The sequence below is a fragment of the Corylus avellana genome, chromosome ca6 (genome assembly GCF_901000735.1).
Source record: "Corylus avellana chromosome ca6, CavTom2PMs-1.0".
Taxonomy (NCBI): Eukaryota; Viridiplantae; Streptophyta; class Magnoliopsida; order Fagales; family Betulaceae; genus Corylus; species Corylus avellana.
In genome coordinates, this window is record NC_081546.1 from 4,858,639 (window position 1) to 4,877,440 (window position 18,802).

At 34.2% G+C, this 18,802-nt stretch overlaps 1 protein-coding gene across 1 annotated transcript in view; it reads left to right on the forward strand.

The window, feature by feature from the left end:
- Positions 1-10,671: 10,671 nt before the first annotated feature.
- LOC132184034 (laccase-14-like) overlaps positions 10,672-18,802 on the forward strand; it is a 13,138-nt gene continuing 5,007 nt past the window's right edge. Inside the window, exon 1 of the mRNA XM_059597510.1 lies at positions 10,672-10,770. Within this exon, the coding sequence (XP_059453493.1) occupies positions 10,672-10,770 (99 nt within the window). The remainder of the gene's footprint in view (positions 10,771-18,802) is intronic.

Genomic DNA, 18,802 nt, shown 5'->3' on the forward strand with positions numbered 1-18,802 from the left:
CAGTTTTCTGGGGGGTAATCTTACCTTAAATCAACGCTATTACTGGTGCCACCCTTGGAGCTAACAGAACTCAGAACAACTGAGAAATTCTGGAGATGAAAAGCTATTGAAGATGGAGACATAGTTTAGAGAGGAGGATTGAAGAAATTCAAAGCAGGGGCTTGCTTGATTTTATATGGCTTATCATATTTTGTTAGTACAAAAAAAAAAAAAAAAAAAAATGAAGTACAAAGATGTACTGCATCTACTTTTGGTTTGCAATAGTTAATCCTTTGTTTCACCTAATCACTATTTATTTTATGGTCATAATTTAAAAGTGGGAAAAGTGGGAGGCTCTTTTGGGTAATACTTGTGATGATTAGATTGGAGGAAGAAAGAAGCTGTAAGAATAGTGTTTGGCTTGAGTGAAAATTCAAAGTCAAGAATGTCAGTCTTGGTAAGATTCTTGTGCCACAAAAATCCATTATTTCATCATTATATATATGGTTGGAAAGAAGATTTATTTGCCTCTACTAAATCACCATCTGGTACATCACCATGCATGTGCATATATACAGGAACAGGATAGGATAATTCACTGACAATTTTCCTATCCATGACATTTGACAACCAAACGTACAATATGCATGCTTTCAATTATTATTATTTTTGTTTTCCCGCCTTTATCAAAAAAACTCATCTGCTTTTGAGTAATGTGGCCGACTGCTCTTTATCGTTGTCTGCAGTCTCGCTTCTTTGAATTGTTTAGTAATGAAAAAAAAAAAAAAAAAAAGAGTTTGACTTTTGAAAAAGAAATGAAGGAAAATATGCATGGCAATTTCTATTCATATCTATCTAACTTTCTCTTAGCTTTGAATCCGGCACTAGAAATATGCATGGCAGCAGTTTTTCAGGGCATAATATAGTACAAACATTTGGCATGCATAATTTGCACCATCTCACCTAAAACTTACCATGGACCGTGACATATTAATTCGCATGTGTCCCTACGTACCCTCTCAATCAATATTGCGCACATGACACAACAATATTGAGTCTGACAATATTACGTACAATTTCAGAACAAAGCTTCCATTCAAGACATAATATAATACTACAAACATTTGGCATATATATAACACATTAATCAGTGGCGGATATATTTGCAACTTTATATTGAAATTTTCTTTTATACCATGAATAGGTTCTTCACCTCTTGTATTTTTTGTATTATAAGATAATTTTTTAATTATTATTGTTTCTTCGAGCAATAAACTATTTGGCGTTTTTATACAGGAAATTAGATCGTACAGTGAACTATTATTGATCCTTCCATATGTTATTAGGAAATCACTTGTAGTTAGAAACCTCTTGTTTTGTGTAACTCAACTTGCAGCCTGTTAGTTGTTTCTGTCATAGTGTGAACACCGACCTTATTTCCATTTTTGCAATAAAATGTTGAATGAATTTTTTTACAAGAAATTTAGTTATCTATATAGAGAGGAAAATAATTGAGAAGTTCAATTCAGATTCTATACTAAATGATTTTAGTTCTCTACAATTTTAGAATCTTTGTTTTTGCATTTTTTTTTTTTTTTTTTTTATATTAGTACCTATGTGTTATTAATATATCAATATTGATACATATTTATAAAGTTTTACCGATATAATTTTGGAAAAAATGCAAAATTAGTCCTTGTAGTTTACCTGATTTGCAATTAACTTCCGGTTGTATCAAAATGAACTCAAAAGTTCATGAGATATATGCCAAAAAAATAAGTTAGTCCTTACAATCAAATTTCGTTCACTGACTTAACTAATTTTGATAAGGTGAAACGTTAGAGGCAATAAAATTGTGATAGTTATCTGATTTAAGTCAGTGTCACACTAATGGAATATGTTAAATTAGTAGACGAAATTTAATTGTAGGGACTAAATTATTTTTTTTGCATAGTTCACGGACCTTTAAGTTTATTTTGATACCACAATGAGCTAATTGTAAATCAAGTAAACCATAATGACTAATTTTGCATTTTTTTTCCTATAATTTTTGTTACAAACATTGTGTAATAAAACATTTCATTTCTGTTTTAAATTGTGTTTATCATTTATAATATATAAAAATAAATAAAACCCTAGCCTTGGCCAGCAGAACAAAAATGTGAATTTAGACAAAAGATGCATTCATATCGAAAGAGGGGTCCACGGTTATTGACCACGTGCGTGGGCTCTACAGTAAAAGTAGGGGCCCTAAAAGTTAAAAGACCAAAAACAAAGTGCCAAATCATTTTTCAAAAAAGTTAAAAGAAGTGGCGGACAAAATTAATGCCAAACAACAATATTATTTTTAAAAAAATTCAACTTCTAATATATTTATTTTTTATATTATATTAATATTTATTTTTTATATTTTTATTATTTCATTCCAAACATTCTTACTTTTTTAATCAATTAATTTTCGTTACAGTGAAAAAGCTAAAAGCCTTTGCCAAATAGACCCCAATGTTTTGAGAGCTATTTATAGCTTTGATGTCTTGTCACCAATTCATCAGAATATAAAAATTATGAGTGAAAAAAAAAAAAAAGTTACAGTTAGTAGTTATTGGCTAAAACCACTAATTCTAACCACTTAGGTGGTTAGTAAAATCCGCTAATTGCTTTAAAGATTAACCGTTAACCGCTTTCTAAAAAGAACCAAAACAACACAACACATCGCTTCTAGATTTTTATACGTTTTTTTAATATTTAAACACAAAAACAATGTCGATATATATATATATATGCTATTAGTGGTTAGTGAATTTTTTAAATCGTAAAGCCACTAATCACACCATCTTAAACAATTAGTAATTTTGTTTAATCGCCTTCAAAAACAATTAGAGGTTAAAACACCCATTATTTCAACACTGATAAAAATAAAAGATCTACTAGGTTGAGAAAACATCGGAAAAATATGGGACAAAATACACGTGACAGCTCCTTGCATGGGTCAGCTTGTTTTTATAAAGCACGTTGATTTTTTCGCACTAAGCGTCTCAATCATGATTGCCACGCATGATTGAGACGCTACGCAAGCAATGATCTCATACTTTACTTTCTCATATAAAGGTTTAATTGTTGGCTCAATATGTTTTTTAAATAATGTCACTCACCTACTTTTTTGCAAGAATGTTTATTATTATTATTATTATTATTATTAAATGGGAACCTAGTTTTTGTTGGATGACTCCTAAAACTGTAGTTTTTCAAATTATGAAATTTATGCTATTTTTAAATATTGAAACGCTTCAAAAATGTCATATAAAAAATTGGCAAGTTATCGAGGAACCTAGAAAAAAAATTTAAGTACAAATTTTTTTTGCTTCACTTTTGCAAAGATACTTATTCTTTAAAAAAAAATAAAAAAAATAAAGGAGTTTTTGGTTTAAAGCTCTGTTTACAACATAGAAAGCAAGAAAACAGAAATATATATATATAATTTTTGGGTAAATATATTATAAATCCCTGAGTCAACATGTCACAACTGTAAAATTCCTAAGTTGTATTTTTTTTTTATTATTTTTTTTTATTTATTTATTTTTTTTCGAATTGTTACTCCCCTGGTCAAACGAAAATGCAAAAAAAATTCCTACCGTTAGATTTTCCCTCAAATGTTTAACGTCCGGCAATCCCAAACTATACACATCGTTTTGCCACGTCAACATATTAATTTAATTTTAAAAAAAAAAATAAAAATTGAAGTGGTGGCCAGCGGTGGGGCTGCCACCCTTGGCCACCCCCAACCCCTATGGGGCTAGGGGTGGGCAAACCACCCTAAATTTTATATTATTTCTACTAGAGTTGAATAGAAGGGAAGATACCTAGAAGATAGTTTGTTAGTAGCTACTTGTCTGATAGAAAGATTTCAAGTTTGCTTGTTTATTTATTTGTGGCCCTTTGTGGCCCCAGGAGTGGGCAAACCATCCTAAATTTATATTATTTTTGCTGGAGTTGAATAGAAGGGAAGATAAGCAGAAGACAGTTTGTTAATAGCTACTCATCATAGAAGAATTTTAAGTTTACTTGTTTATTTTTTTGCGGCACTTCAGGAGTGAGCAAACCACCCTAAATTTTATATTATTTCTACATGAGTTGAATAGAAAAGAAGATAAGTAGAAGACAGTTTGTTAATAGCTACTCGTCTGACATAAGGATTTAAAGTTTGCTTGGTCATTTATTTGCTTATGGCTTTTACAGAATAAATCTAAAAGGTGAATATCATGTAGGAAAAAAACTCAGCAACAAAGATAAGATGATAAAGTTTCTGGGTTGAAAGTCATGTCCATTTCTATGACTTTTTGGTAAACAAAGTCATAGAAAGTTTGTCCCAAGTTGCAGCGGTGCAGGCTTGATGCCCTTTTATTGTAGTTGATCGATGTATAGCATGCACGTGATACAAATGGCAAATTGAGGCTCCTGCAAAAGGCTTCGTCTCAGCTACATGTCCACCATACAAGCACAAATACTATTAGGTAGAGACTAAAGTACGTTACGTACGGAGGCCGGGATCTATTCGGATACAGTGCATGCGGGCCTAGCCTGCAGGCTGCAGGTAATTGACGGCAGTGTTTGTCAATTAAACGGACTTGTACTCTATCCGGCCTCTTCCACAATTCAAAAAAAAAAATTATCTTCGCCTCAAAATTAATCCTAATATTCTTAATTTTTATATTACATCAATTATTATTATTATTATTATTATTATTCAAATAAAAAAATTATTACAAAACAAATTTTTTATATTTTTTCTTCTAAAATATATTTTTTTATTTTTCTCCACAAAATATTTTAACTAAAACTAATCAAACACATATTCTTAAAAATGCACTATAGTGCCAGCCCTGGGCCCTGGCCTCTTGGCAAACACTACCGACAAGAAGTCATCCCAACCCAACAGCATTTCAAGACAACCTGGGAGCCAAAGATAATATTATATAAATAAGCCAAGAAAATAATAGGGAAATGCTAGAATGCATTCATTTCCCCGCATTTAGCCCATCAAATGCTATGTGGCAGGCCCTCTTATTACACTACAAAAAAATAGATGTTTTTTGACGTGGCAAACAGTAACTTATGTTTGCCACGTCAAAAACTTTTGACATGTCTAAGTAGACACGTCAAAAAAAATATTATTAACGTATTGTATTTTAATACGTCAAAAGTTTTTGATGTGCCTATTTTACACGTTAAAAGTTTTTGACGTGTCTAACCAGCATATCAAAAAAAAATAAATTGTTTAGTTGTAAATAATTAGGTAATAATTGATATAAAAAATATGTATTAAAAAATAATTAATTTTAACTGGCATAAAAAATTAAATTTGATTGGATAGGAAAATTAAGTTTATCATATTAATTAGTATAAATTACTTGGTATATATATATATATATGTGTACGTACGTATATATATATCACATGCATGCCAATTAATATATATATATATATGTGTGTGTGTGTGTGTGTGTGTGTGTGATATTATCATGCATATATCAGTCTAGTTATAATATTAATATGATGGCTGGCCATATTAATTTTTAAAAAATATATATTAAAACTACTCAATACATTTATGTTATAAGACCCGCAAACCTCACATTAACTCGGCCAACACAAAATATGTGGTTGGTGAGTGAATACATCTAATTATCTATACATCTAGAATACTAATTTATTTATTCTCTAATTAATTGTAATTGTGCTGTATGGATAATGTGGACATATAAGAAGAAGAAAATTATATAATAGAATAAATATAATTTTTAATAGAAATTATATGACAGGGTAAATATAATTTTAATAGAACTATAATTTAATATATAATCTTAATAAAATTAAAATAAATATAATTAAATATAATTTTATATGTTTTTGACGTGTTGTAGTTAAAACGTCAAAACATTTTGACGTGTCTAACCAACATGTCAAAAACTTTTGACGTGTCTAAGTAGACACGTCAAAAAAAATATTGTTGACGCGTTGTATTTTAACACGTCAAAAGTTTTTGACGTGCCTATTTGACACGTCAAAAGTTTTTGACGTGTTATCCTAACACGTCAAAAACATAACACGTCAAAAGTTTTTGATGTGTCTAACCAGCACGTCAAAAAAAATAAATTGTTTAGTTGTAAATAATTAGGTAATAATTGATATAAAAAATATGTATTAAAAAACAATTAATTTTAATTGGCGTACAAAATTAATTTTGATTGGATAGGAAAATTATAGTTTATCATATTAGTATAAATTACTTGGTATATATGTATACGTATATATATCACATGCGTATCAATTAATTAATATCACATGTATATTATATAATTAATGTACACTAATTAAACATAATCATGCTATATTAATAAAGCCCGGAAATTATCATGCGTGCATAATCATACTAATATTGTATACCAATTAATTAATATAATCAACCATTTCATTAATATTAATTTGAATATGATATTAATTATCATGCATAAATCAGTCTAGTAATATTGTATGGATATTAAATTATTTATTCTCTAATTAGTTATATAAGGTGAAAAAATGATAGTAATATTAAAATTATTCTCTAATCAGTCTAGCTAGTAATATTAAATTTTAAAAAAAAAAAATTAAAATGTGGCAATTAATTATTATTCTCTAATTAAAATTTTATGTTTATAATAATAAAAAAAAATTAAAATATAGGTAGAATTTTTGACGTGCCACATTTGGCACGTCAAAAATTGTGGCACGTCAAAAGTTTTTGACATGCCATGTGGCACGTCAAAAACAACCTCGGGAAGGCGTGCACGCCAGCTGCCTTCCCAGCTTTATTATTTTTTTTCTTTCTTTCTTTCTTCTTTCTTCTTCCTTCTTCCTTCTTTCTCTCTCCCCCACGTCTTCTTGATGCAGACCCATATTTTCAAAACCCATTTTCAAATTTTTTTTGTTTTTTGTTTTTTGTTTTTTCTTTCTCTCCCCCGCGTCTTCTTGCTGCAAACCCATATTTTTAAAACCCATTTTCAAAATATATTTTCTTCTTTCTTTCTCTGCAACATTTCTCTCGGTGATCACCCGCGTCCTCTCTCTCAGCCAGGTCTTTTCACGTTTTCTCTCTCTCTCGGTGGTTCTCTCTCTCACCGGCGCCCGTCACCGCCGCTGCTCCCTCCGGCGACCAAGCCTTCTCCGACGCAGTCTCAAAAATCAGGTATATATATATAATTATTGATTATATATATATATTCGGAATAGGGTTATATAAATATAAATTATTCAAAAATCAGGTAAATATATTTAAACTAATTTATTTATTTATTTATATAGATAAATAAATTATATAAATATGCAATTTACAGTGTATTACTTGTTAGGTAATTAATTATTGCAATTATATATTGTTGTTGTAGTTATATTAGCAAATTCTTTTTACATGTTAGCTAATTAATTAATTAATTTCAAACAAGTATACTTGTTTTACATATATGTTTTGTTTATGGTGAAAATATTGTTTAATGTATTTGCGTGCATGCATGCAAAATTACGTACCCTCATAGTTTGAAATAATTTTTTTGAACATTAATTTGCATTTATATTTAGACCCATATTTTGTGTAGGTTATGCTTTTGCATATTATCATGACAAATAAGAAATGCATATCTATTTTGGTCGTTAATTAATGATTAGATTTTGTAAATTTATAATATATTCATAAATGCTAAGATATAAAAAGAAAGTAAGGAACAACGAAATGTTATAATAAACGGAAAAAAGAAAACCAACATTTAACCTAGCTAGTTACCTATAACTAATTTATTTAGGGTCCACATATAAAAAAAAAAAAAAAATTACGTCTTACAACTTTTTTTTTTTTTTGAGAAATACGTCTTACAACTTTAGATTATGTAAATGTCATAAAAAAACGAGAACAAAAAAATAGATAGCGCATAAGATAGCCACATATATTTTATCTACGGTCCCCATGTGGCATGTCAAATGTTTTTAAATTTGGACCTTAATTTTGTTTAGGTTTTGCAATTTTAGATTATGTAGATGTTATAATTAATACTAAATGTATGTGTTTCTTTGTTAAAAGTAAACAAAAATTTGAAACGATGTACTTAAAGAAAAACACAAAAAAAAAAAAGAAAAAAAAAAGATAATAACATCTAACTAACTAACTTAGATTTATTTTATTCAGTTACGGTTCCAGTAACAAAAGCTATGGACAAGAGTTGGATGACAAAGTCTAGGGGTACGAGGGAATACAGAGACGGGTATAGATCATTCATAGACTTTGCAGTTAGGAACTGTAGAATCCCTGATGGAAAAAGTCACTGCCCCTGTAAGGTGTGCCGTAATAACCAGCGCCACCCTCCGGGTTTGGTATTTGACCACATTGATAGGGGGTAAGGGAATAATGGATTGTATTATTGGATTATGTGGATTATTGATTGGATTATGTATTAGATATTGGATTATGTATTAGATATTTGATATTGTATTGGGTTTTGGATTATGTGGATTATGTATCGGAATATGTGGATTAATGGATTGTATTGGATTAATGGATTGGATTATTGGATTATATATGTGGATTGGATTATTGGATTATTGGATTATTAGATTATGTATATGGATTATTGATTGCATTATGTATGTAGATTATTGATTGGATTATGTATTGGATATTAGAAATATTGGAATATTGGAATTGAATTTATTGTATTGGAATATTGTAATCAGGAATTATTTCAATATTTCAATATAAAAAAAAAAATATATAGATATTTTTTGACGTGTCAAACGGGGTGACACGTCAAAAACTGCCACGTCAAAAAAGTTTTGACGTGGCAAAACTGACACGTCAAAAAAGTTTTTGACATGGCAAAACTGACACGTCAAAAAAGTTTTTGACGTGGCAAAACTGACACGTCATAAATTTTTGACGTTTCAGTTTTAGCACGTCAAAAATTATCTTTTTGACGTGCCTGTGTTTAAACGTCAAAAACTTTTGACGTGGCACTGTAGACACGTCAAAAATCTGGGCTTTTTGACACCCCCCTTTTAACGGTTGAAAAACGTCAAAAACCCTCCGTCAAAAACTCAACGTAAAAAATTCACACCATTTTTGTAGTGTTAGTTTATTATTAAAATTTTAAATCAAAATTAAAAGAATAAAAAATAAAAAAGAAATTGCAAGGGGTGGCCGGCTACCCCCAAGGGTCAAATTTTTTTTTTGGTTTAGCCCTTGGGGGTAATGGGCCATGGGGGTGGCCGGTGGCTTCGGCCACCCCCAATAGGCGGTTGGGGACTTGGGGCCACCCCCATAGCCCTTGGGGGTGGATCGCCGAAACCCATTTTAAGAATGAAATGGCCCTTGGGGGTGGTTCAGCCACCCCGAAGGGCTAAATAAAAAAAATTATATATATATATTTTTGGCCCCCGGCCACCCCTAGCATAGGGGGTGGCCGGCCACCCCTTGCAATTTTTATTTTATTTTTTAGTTAGTATTTTATTCTTTTAATTTTGATTTAAAATTTTATAGACTTTTAATAATAAACTAATAAGAGGGGCTGCCACATCAGCATTTGATGGGCTAAATGTGGGGAAATGATTGCATTTTAGCATTTCTCAAAATAATATTGTTTGCCAAGTAGACAAGTAGTATGCGAAAATTGAGTTGACACTACAAAAAATCATTTTTTTCCCGACCAGAGTTTTCTGACGTGTCCTGGTGTCTGACACGTTAGAAAACTTTTCTGATGTGTGTTGAAGGTCAAAAACATAGGAGTCAATAAGATTTTTTTACTGACGTGTTATTGTTTGACACGTCAAAATTTACTGACGTGTCAATTTTGATACGTCAATAAATTTATTGACGTGTTATATTTTAACACATCAGTACATTTTTAAAAAAATAATTTTTCTTTTTTAAAATTTTTTCTGGAAATTTTTTTTTAATTAAAAAATTTATTAATTTAAATTATTTTTCAATTAAGATAATTGTTTTTTTTAAAAAAATTCACCAATTTCGTTTCTCATGCTCTCCCTCTCTTCTTTTCTACATTTTCAAAAACCCAAACCCAAAAAATCTTCAAAAAATCAAAAACCCAAATCAAAAAATAAACATGAAAAATCAAAAACCCAAATGTCAAACCCAACAAATCTTCAAAAACCCAAAAAACCTTCTTATCTCCTCTTCTTCTTCTTCTTCTCTTCTCCGTTTTTTTTTTTTGCTTCTCTTCTCCTTTTCTTTTTCGTCTTCTTCAGCTGCTTCTCTTCTTTTTCTCTTCTCCTTTTCTTTTTCTTCTTCCCTCTAGAAGGAGCTAGCCATGCAGAGAGAAGAGGGAGATTGAGAGAGGAGAGAGAGTGTGGGGAAATAAAAGAAGAGGGAAAGAAGAGGGAAAAAGTTGAATATCCTGCTATTTTTTTAGTGACGTGCCAGCATTTAACTACGTCAGAAATTTCTGACGTGGTATTTTAACACGTCAGAAATAGTACGTAGCAAAAAAATATTTATTGACGTCAATAAACATTTTGTCAACTTTGCCACGTCAGAAAAATATTTATTGACGTAGCATTTTTTGCCACGTCAGTAATTAGTGACGTAGCAAAAATCGTGTTTTGTAGCCACATCAGAAATTGATTGTTTTTTTGTAGTGTGAAGATTCGAAGATGGGTGGTGATCTGTTCTCAAAACTCCTCATGCTTGCTTGTCTGAGTGGCTGTTTCTTTTCCCTGGCTCGATGTGATGTACATTACTACGACTTTGTTGTAAGTCTCAAACCCATCCATGATCCACCCTCTTTAATGTTATATATATTACAATTCTATTCAAATATTCATTTAATAATCCTTACATGTCACATTATTTAAGTATAGTATAACTTCATTTTTCATTTTAAAAACAAGTTGGCCTACTTAACCTGTTTGTGAAATTATATATATATTTTATATAGTAAATACATGTTGAAATAGGTCAAACTAATTGTGTTGGGTTTGGTCAAATGGATTAAATATGTTGCAGTTGGGTCCAAATGGGTCAAACAGATCGACCCATTTATTAAACATGTCGCATTTGGGTCGTGGCGGGTTACTAATTGTCGATAAAGTGGACGCTAAAGGTAATCATTAGGGTCGACTTTAAGTGGACGCTGATAATCACACATTTGATCATTAGGGTCGGATTATTAGCGTCAACACCTTTAGAGTCCAAAAGTCGACGTTGTTGTCAACAGCGTCCACTTTAGGACTTTTAGGGTCGACTCGAAGTCGCCCCTAAAGACCTAAATTCTTGTAGTGGTAATGAATTGTGTTTGAGCAAATAGTTCACCTATAAAAGGATAAAAGATAAAGGAAGAACAACATAAAATAATTTTTATTGTGTTTAAGTTATATAAGCCAACATTAAAGGATAAAAGATAAGCCAACATTAGAATTTCAAATTTTATGTTGTTCTTCCTTTATCTTTTATCATTTATTGTGTTCAAGTTATTTTTATATAACTTAATGTTTGAGCAGCTAATTCCCCTATATAACTAACAATAATTTCAGTGCGCTTGCTATCCAAGTGCCCTTAATTAGGGGTGCTTAAGGGCGCCTAGATAGCAGGCTTTCCGAATTAAGGGCGCTTGCCAGGCCGGCGCACTTAATTAACTAAATTGGGGCATGCCCTATTGGAATGCCCCGAATTAAGGGGACGTTTTTCTGTGCAGGCGTTGCTAATTTTATTTTGTGTCGTTTACACAGTAAAATGTCCCTATAAGGAGATGTTTTATTAAAGTGACTCTATTCCAAGCGTTAGTAAACCTTGTTTTTTTTGTAATGATCGCATTCCCTTAACTAGTCTAACAGTAAACCTTGTTTTTTTTGTAATGATCGCATTCCCCTTGCTAAGATTAGAGAACCCTTGCTTAGTTTCCACTGTCCACCTCCAAGGTAATTGTGGTAGCCTTCATCATCAAGTTTTTCAATAGAAATCAAGTTGAAGCGCATTTCAGGAACATGTCTGACATCCTTGAGAATCAATTTGCACCCAATGTTAGTTTCTAGCTGTATATCTGACATGCCCACAACTTTACACTTTGCTTCATTTCCCATCTTTGACCCAACCAAAATCGCCACTGGTGTAGGAAGAGAATAAATCTCTATGTGGAGTAATATGAAAAGATGCTGCTGTATCAACTACCCACATAGATTCATCACATGCGAGACTAGCATAAACTTCATCAAAAGCAAATACTACATCACCATCAGATACAACTGCTGCAGTGTCTTTTTCTTCTTGACGTTCTTCGTCTTTTCCTTTCAACTGTTCCCTTTTAAACTTTCTGTAATCTCTTCTTATATGCCCACGCTTGCCACAGTGAAAACATTTTATGACTATTTTTAAATAGAACTTTCCTCTTGACTTGTCACGACTGTCATACCTATGAGGTTTTCTGCTTTTACTTCTCCCCCGCCTTTCTATAACAAGTGCATCTGAATGAGAATAAATACCTTGTTCTTTTCTTATTGCCTCTTCATTGAACATGCTGTCTTTTACTATACCCATAGTTATCGCACCATTGGGAGCCGAGTTACTGAGCGACACCACCAAGGTTTCCCAACTATCTAGCAAATAACTCAACACAAGTAATGCTTGCACCTCATCATCTAGTGCAAGTTTCATGGTAGACAACTCGTTCAACATTCCCTGAAAATTACTCAGATGCTCTGTAACACTATGTCCATCTTTGTATTTCAAATTTACAAGCCTTCTTATCACAAAAGCTTTGTTTTGAACAGTCTTTCATTCATAAAGACTCTCCAACTTATGCCAAAGATTGTAAGCATCAACTTCTTTAACTACGTGATGAAAGACACTTTGATCAACCCACTGCCTAATATCAAACGGCTTTCCTATTCAATCATCGTTGGTTGCAATAATTGGTTTGACACCTTTCAACTCAATGAGGTCAAACAATTCCTTGCAATACAAAATATCTTCCATCCTAATCTTCCAAATTGAATAATTGTAAGTTGTGAGTTTAACCATGCTGTTAGATGACTATTCCATTTAATTCACACAAGAACTCCACACGAACAATGAACTAAAGGCTCTGATGCCACTTTGTTAGGGGTGAACACAAATTTCAGATGCTCAGCGGAGTTAATCTACCCCTCTTTATGCAAATTAAATAGTCACAATAACAAAATAATAATCAAGCAAACCCATAAGTAAGATATCAAGATTTTTACGTGGAAAACCCTCTAATGTGAAGGTAAAAACCACGGGACCTAGTCCAGTTAAATCTTTCACTATCAACAATAATGAATTTACAATTGGCTTTCCTATGAAAATATCTAGAGGTTATCACCACATCAAGAATACATTCATTATTGGATTAAACATAAATTCATCACCCTAAAGTGGATTCCAACAAGAATAAAGAAAGATTTCACTAAGTAGGTATTAGCAACCAAGCAACTGGAGAGAAATTTTAACGATTGACACCAGCACTCGTCGTCAGGAGCGACACTCTAAAATTGCATCAAGATCGAACCACAAATGACCTTCTAAACTCGGACAAATGTGAAAAAAGCGTAGCCCATTTTCGTCTTTTTCTTTTTGCATATGCACAGGAACAGGATAGGATTCACTATCAATTTTCTTATTCATGACATTTGACAACCAAACGTACAATATGCATGCTTTCAATTATTTTTGTGTTTTCCCACCTTTATCAAAAAAACACATATACTTTTGAGTAATGTGGCCGACTGCTCTTGGAATTGTCGTTGTCAGTCTTGTCTTTGTCGTTGTCAGTCTGGCTTGAGTGAAAATATATATATAACTTTCATCAATGGCAATTTCTATTGATATCTATACAACTTTCTCTTAGCTTTGAATCTGGTACTAGAAATATGCATGGCAGCAGTTTTTCAGGGCATAATATGCACTACAAAAAAATTGATATTTTCTGACGTGGCAAACAGTATATAATTTTTGCTACAGTAGCATTTTTACGTGCTAAAAAATAGCACGTCAGAATTTTCTCTTCTTATTTTTCACAAAAAACAAAACAAAACAAAAAACCCAAAATTTTGAAATTTTTTCCTCTTCTTATTTTTCCTCTACTTTTTTCTTCTTTTTATTCTTCCCTCCTCATTTATTTTTCCCATACTCTCTCTCTCTCCTCTAGCTCCCTTCTCTCCACGGCAGATCAAAGAAATTAGGCTGAAGAAGGAGAACAAAAAGAAAAGGAGAAGAGAAGAAGAAAAAGAAAGGAAGAAGAGAAGAAGAAAAGAAGCTGCAGAAGAAAAAAAAAGGGAGAAGAGAAGAATAAGAGAAGCTGCAAAAGAAAAAGAAAGGGAGAAGAGAAGAAGAGAAGCAGAAGGAAAAAAAAAAAAAAGAAGAAGAGAAGAAGAAGATCGAGGAAGAAGACCATGGTGGTGCAGAGATCGCACCATCTCTGCACCCCATGGTGCAGAGATACAATATCTCTGCACCATGGTGCAGATCTGCACCATGGTGCAGCTGCGTTTCTCAACACAGATCTGCACGGCAGCGTGAGGGAGCTGCCGTGCATAGGATTCCAAAAAAAAAAAATTTGAATTAATAAATTTTTAATTCAAAAAAAAATTCCAGGAAAATTTGTTATTTTTTTTAATTTTCTGACGTGTGAGACAGTAGAATGTCAGAAAATTCTGACATTCTACCCACTGACACGTCAGAAACTTTTTTTTCCTGTCACCTATGCTTCTGACAATCAACGCGCGTCAGAAACGCTACGTTCGAAAAATTTTCTGATCTGTCAGACACACTGACACGTCAGAAAACACCAGTAAGAAAAAAATTGGTTTTTTTGTAGTGATATACGGTCCCACTTATATCTGATGTGGAAAAGTCAATGCAGGGGAATAATCTGGGCATTAATGGTTTATTGGTGGGTCACAAGAATAGTCCAGAGAGACTTTAATCGAAAAAGAAACACCATGGGGAACTTGATTTGCCCATAGAAAAATGCACCAGTCTAGTAGAGGTGCCACGGAAGAAAAGGAACTCAAAAGGAGAAATAAAATTGTCGAATGCAGTAGCGAAAGTTTGCAAACTCTCTTTGGCTAATACAACTAATGGTTCGGGGATGGCGGAGACTGCGGGGCAGTCCCGCCGACCGCAATGAAAATAATTAGCTGGAACTGCTGAGGGCTTGGGAACCTTCGGACGGTTAGAGAGCTTTGCAGGATAGTGAAGCAAAAGAAGCCCACAATGGTTTTCTTAATGGAAACCAAGTTACGAAAAGAAAAGATGGAGGTTATTCGGTGTAAGCTAGGCCTTTCTAACATGTTTGTGGTGGATAGCGTGGGTAGGAGTGGTGGTTTAGCCTTGTTTTGGGGCGATGGAATTTTTGTGGATATTCAGAATTTTAGCCAACGTCATATCAATGGCTTGGTTAAATTGTCATGTGAAGGAAATCCATGGAAATTTCCATGTGTTTCAATAATCCTAATGATCTGCTTGCTGAGGCACAGTGGGCGCTACTCAAACATTCTCCATTCAAATGGAATTTCACCCAGCAATTTTGCACTCCAAGATTTTAATGAAATCGGTATCTACATCTGAAAACGGGGAGTGGTCGGCCAAATAGCAAAATGGCAGCTTTCCGGCAAACTCTAGAGACTTGCAAACTTTCCGATCTTGGCTATCGGGGTCCAAAGTTTACTTGGAGTAATTGTCAAGAAGGTGCACTTTTTATCAAGGAACGGTTGGATAGAGGGGTGGTAAATTCCGAATGGAGGGAGCTTTTTCTGAATGTTGAGGTGATGGTAGAAGCCATAATTTGCTCCGATCATGCCCCACTTACTTTATGTTTGTTTGGATATGAAGCGAGTGGGCGTGGGCGGAAAAACTTTCGATATGAGGAAAGGTGGATATTGGAGGAGGGGTATACCGACATAATTCAGCAGGCATGGGGAAGTAGTATGCATGGTGGTTCTAGTTGGGAAGGAATTAAGACCAAAATTGCTTGCTGTCAACAGAAGCTTTTACGTTGGCAAAGGAGTTGCAATGGGGCAATACAGGAGCAGGTTGCTGCCTTACAAAAGCAGCTAATTGATTTACAAGGCCAGGTAGGTGTGGAGGTTAGTGTGGAGACTAAGGCCGTGCAATCAAAACTGGAGGTATTGTTGGATCAATCTGACCTTATGTGGAGGCAACGGGCAAAAATTGAATGGCTGCGGGATGGAGATCGCAATACAAAATTCTTTCACGCCTGTGCAAATTCTCGCAGAAAATCCAACCTTATTTCCAGTATTTCAGACACAGAGGGGCAGCACTTTTCTTCGGCAAAGGAGGTAGAATTGGCTTTTGTTAATTATTTTAATTGTTTATTTACTTCTGGAAGTGTAGGTGATATGTCTCCTTGTCTACAACCGTTGGAACGCCGTGTGACGGATGATATGAATAATGCTTTGCTGCAAGCTTTTACTGATAGGGTGTGGAAAAAATTACAAGACTGGAAAATTAAATTTTTATCCCAGGCTGGTAAGGAGGTCCTCCTAAAAGCAGTGGTACAGGCTATACTCACCTATTGTATGAGTGTTTTTCGTCTCCCGCATGCTCTATGTTTGGAGATAAATTCACAAATGCAAAAATTCTGGTGAGGTCATCAGGAGAATAAATCCCGAGTGCGTGGGATGAGTTGGGGGAGTTTGGGTCTACCAAAAGAGTTCGGTGGTATGGGTTTTCGTGACTTTACCAGTTTTAATAAGGCGTTGTTGGCAAAACAAGCTTGGCGATTGTGGTCTCAACCGAATAGTCTGGTGGCACAAATCATGAGGGCGAAGTATTATCCAAGGAGCTCAGTTGTGGACGCAAAAATTGGTCGGAGACCATCGTTTGCTTGAAGGAGTATTTTGAGCTCTTGTGATTTGCTTAAGGAAAGGTTGGTATGGCGAGTGGAAAATGGTGGAAAAATTCAAATTTGGAAGGACAGGTGGCTTCCAAATCCATCTACTTTTCGAATCCTATCATCTCCCAAATTACTGGACCCGGATGCAACAGTTAAAAAGCTTATAGATGAAGATTCAAAGTGGTGGAATGTGCCTCTTTTGGAGAGGCTTTTTTCTCAAGAGGAGGTAAGGTTGATCCAAGAAATCCCTATTAGTAGTACCAATCAAGAGGATACTCTTATCTGGAAGGGCACCAAAAATGGGGTTTTCTTAGTTAAGAGTGCCTATTATTTACAAAAGGAGATACTATCAAGGTCCCTGGCTGAATGCTCTTCTAAGGGGGGGGTTAGTGATATTTGGAAGAAAATATGGACTTTGCCGGTTCCAGCTGTTGAATGGAATTTTCTATGGCGTGCATGTAAAGAGATTCTCCCAACCCGTGAGAATTTATGTAGAAGGAAAATTATCACGGATCCTCTCTGTCCAGTGTGTGGTTTAACAGTGGAGTCTGGGTTTCATATTTTGTGGCAGTGCCCTTCTGCTATGGACGTGTGGAGTATGGGTAGTAAAAAATTTCAAAAGAGTTTTTTTACTGGCCCAGATTTTCAGGCAAGTGGCCGAAGCTATGTTTAACAAATGTGATCAGGAGGAGTTGGCACAATTTGCAGGCTTGGCTAGGAGGATTTGGCTGAGGCGTAATGAGGTTGTCCATGGTGGCACTTTCTCTCATCCGAGTATCATCCTACAGCGCACAAACACTGCCATCCAAGAGTTCACGACGGCCCAACAGCGGAGGGAGTTGCTCGATTATCCCGGTGGAAATCAAACAGTGGAGGGCTGGCAGGCTCCGGCACAGGACTGGTGCAAAAGGAACTAGGATGCAGCAATAGAGAGGACCACTGGCCGGCTGGGGTTGGGCGTGGTGCTTCGAGACTCGAATGGAAGGTTCCTAGCGGCAAGATGCAAGATGAGACTGGGTTGCTTAGCACCGGCAGCAGCTGAAGCGAAAGCAGCTCTCCTTGCTATCCAGCTCTGCCGAGAATTGGGTTTTATAAAAGTGCATCTAGGAGGTGATGCCAAGGGAGTGGTTGATGCTGTCAATTCTGGGAATGTGGACACGAGCTAGATGGGACACGTAATTGAGGACATTAAGTTGGAGTTGAATTCTTTGGCACACTGGAAGTTTACTTTTGTTAGGAGAAAAGGGAACCAAGTGGCCCATTGCCTTGCTAAATTTGCTGTGTTGAACTGTATTACGAATAGTTGGGGTGCTACACCTCCTACATGTATTAGTGATTTGTTGGTGCTAGAGCAAACAGCTCTAGTTGCTTGAAGTTTCTAATGAAAAGTCGCTTATTTCTTCAAAAAAAAAAAAAAATCTACTAACTGCTTAAGATGTTAACCGCTAACCGCTTTCTAAAAAAACACAAAAAAAAAATAATAATAATAATAATAAAACAATGCTTCTAGATTTTTATGCATTTTTTTAATATTTAAACACAAAAACAATGTCATTTTATATATATATATATAGCGGTTAGCGATTTTTTCAAATCGTAAAACCACTAATTACACCATCTTAAACGATTAGTAAATTTGTTTAATCGCCTTCAAAAGCAATTAGCGGTTAAAACACCCATTATTTCGACCCTGATAAAAATAAAAGATCTACTAGGTTGAGAAAACATCGGAAAAACATGGGAGAAAATACACGTGCCAGCTCCTTGCATGGGTCAGCTTGTTTTTATAAAGCACGTCGATTTTTTTGCGCTAGCGTCTCAATCATGATTGCCACGCATGATTGAGACGCTACGCAAGCAATGATGTCATAATTTACTTTCTCATATAAGCTATGTTTGCCAAGAGAAGGGTC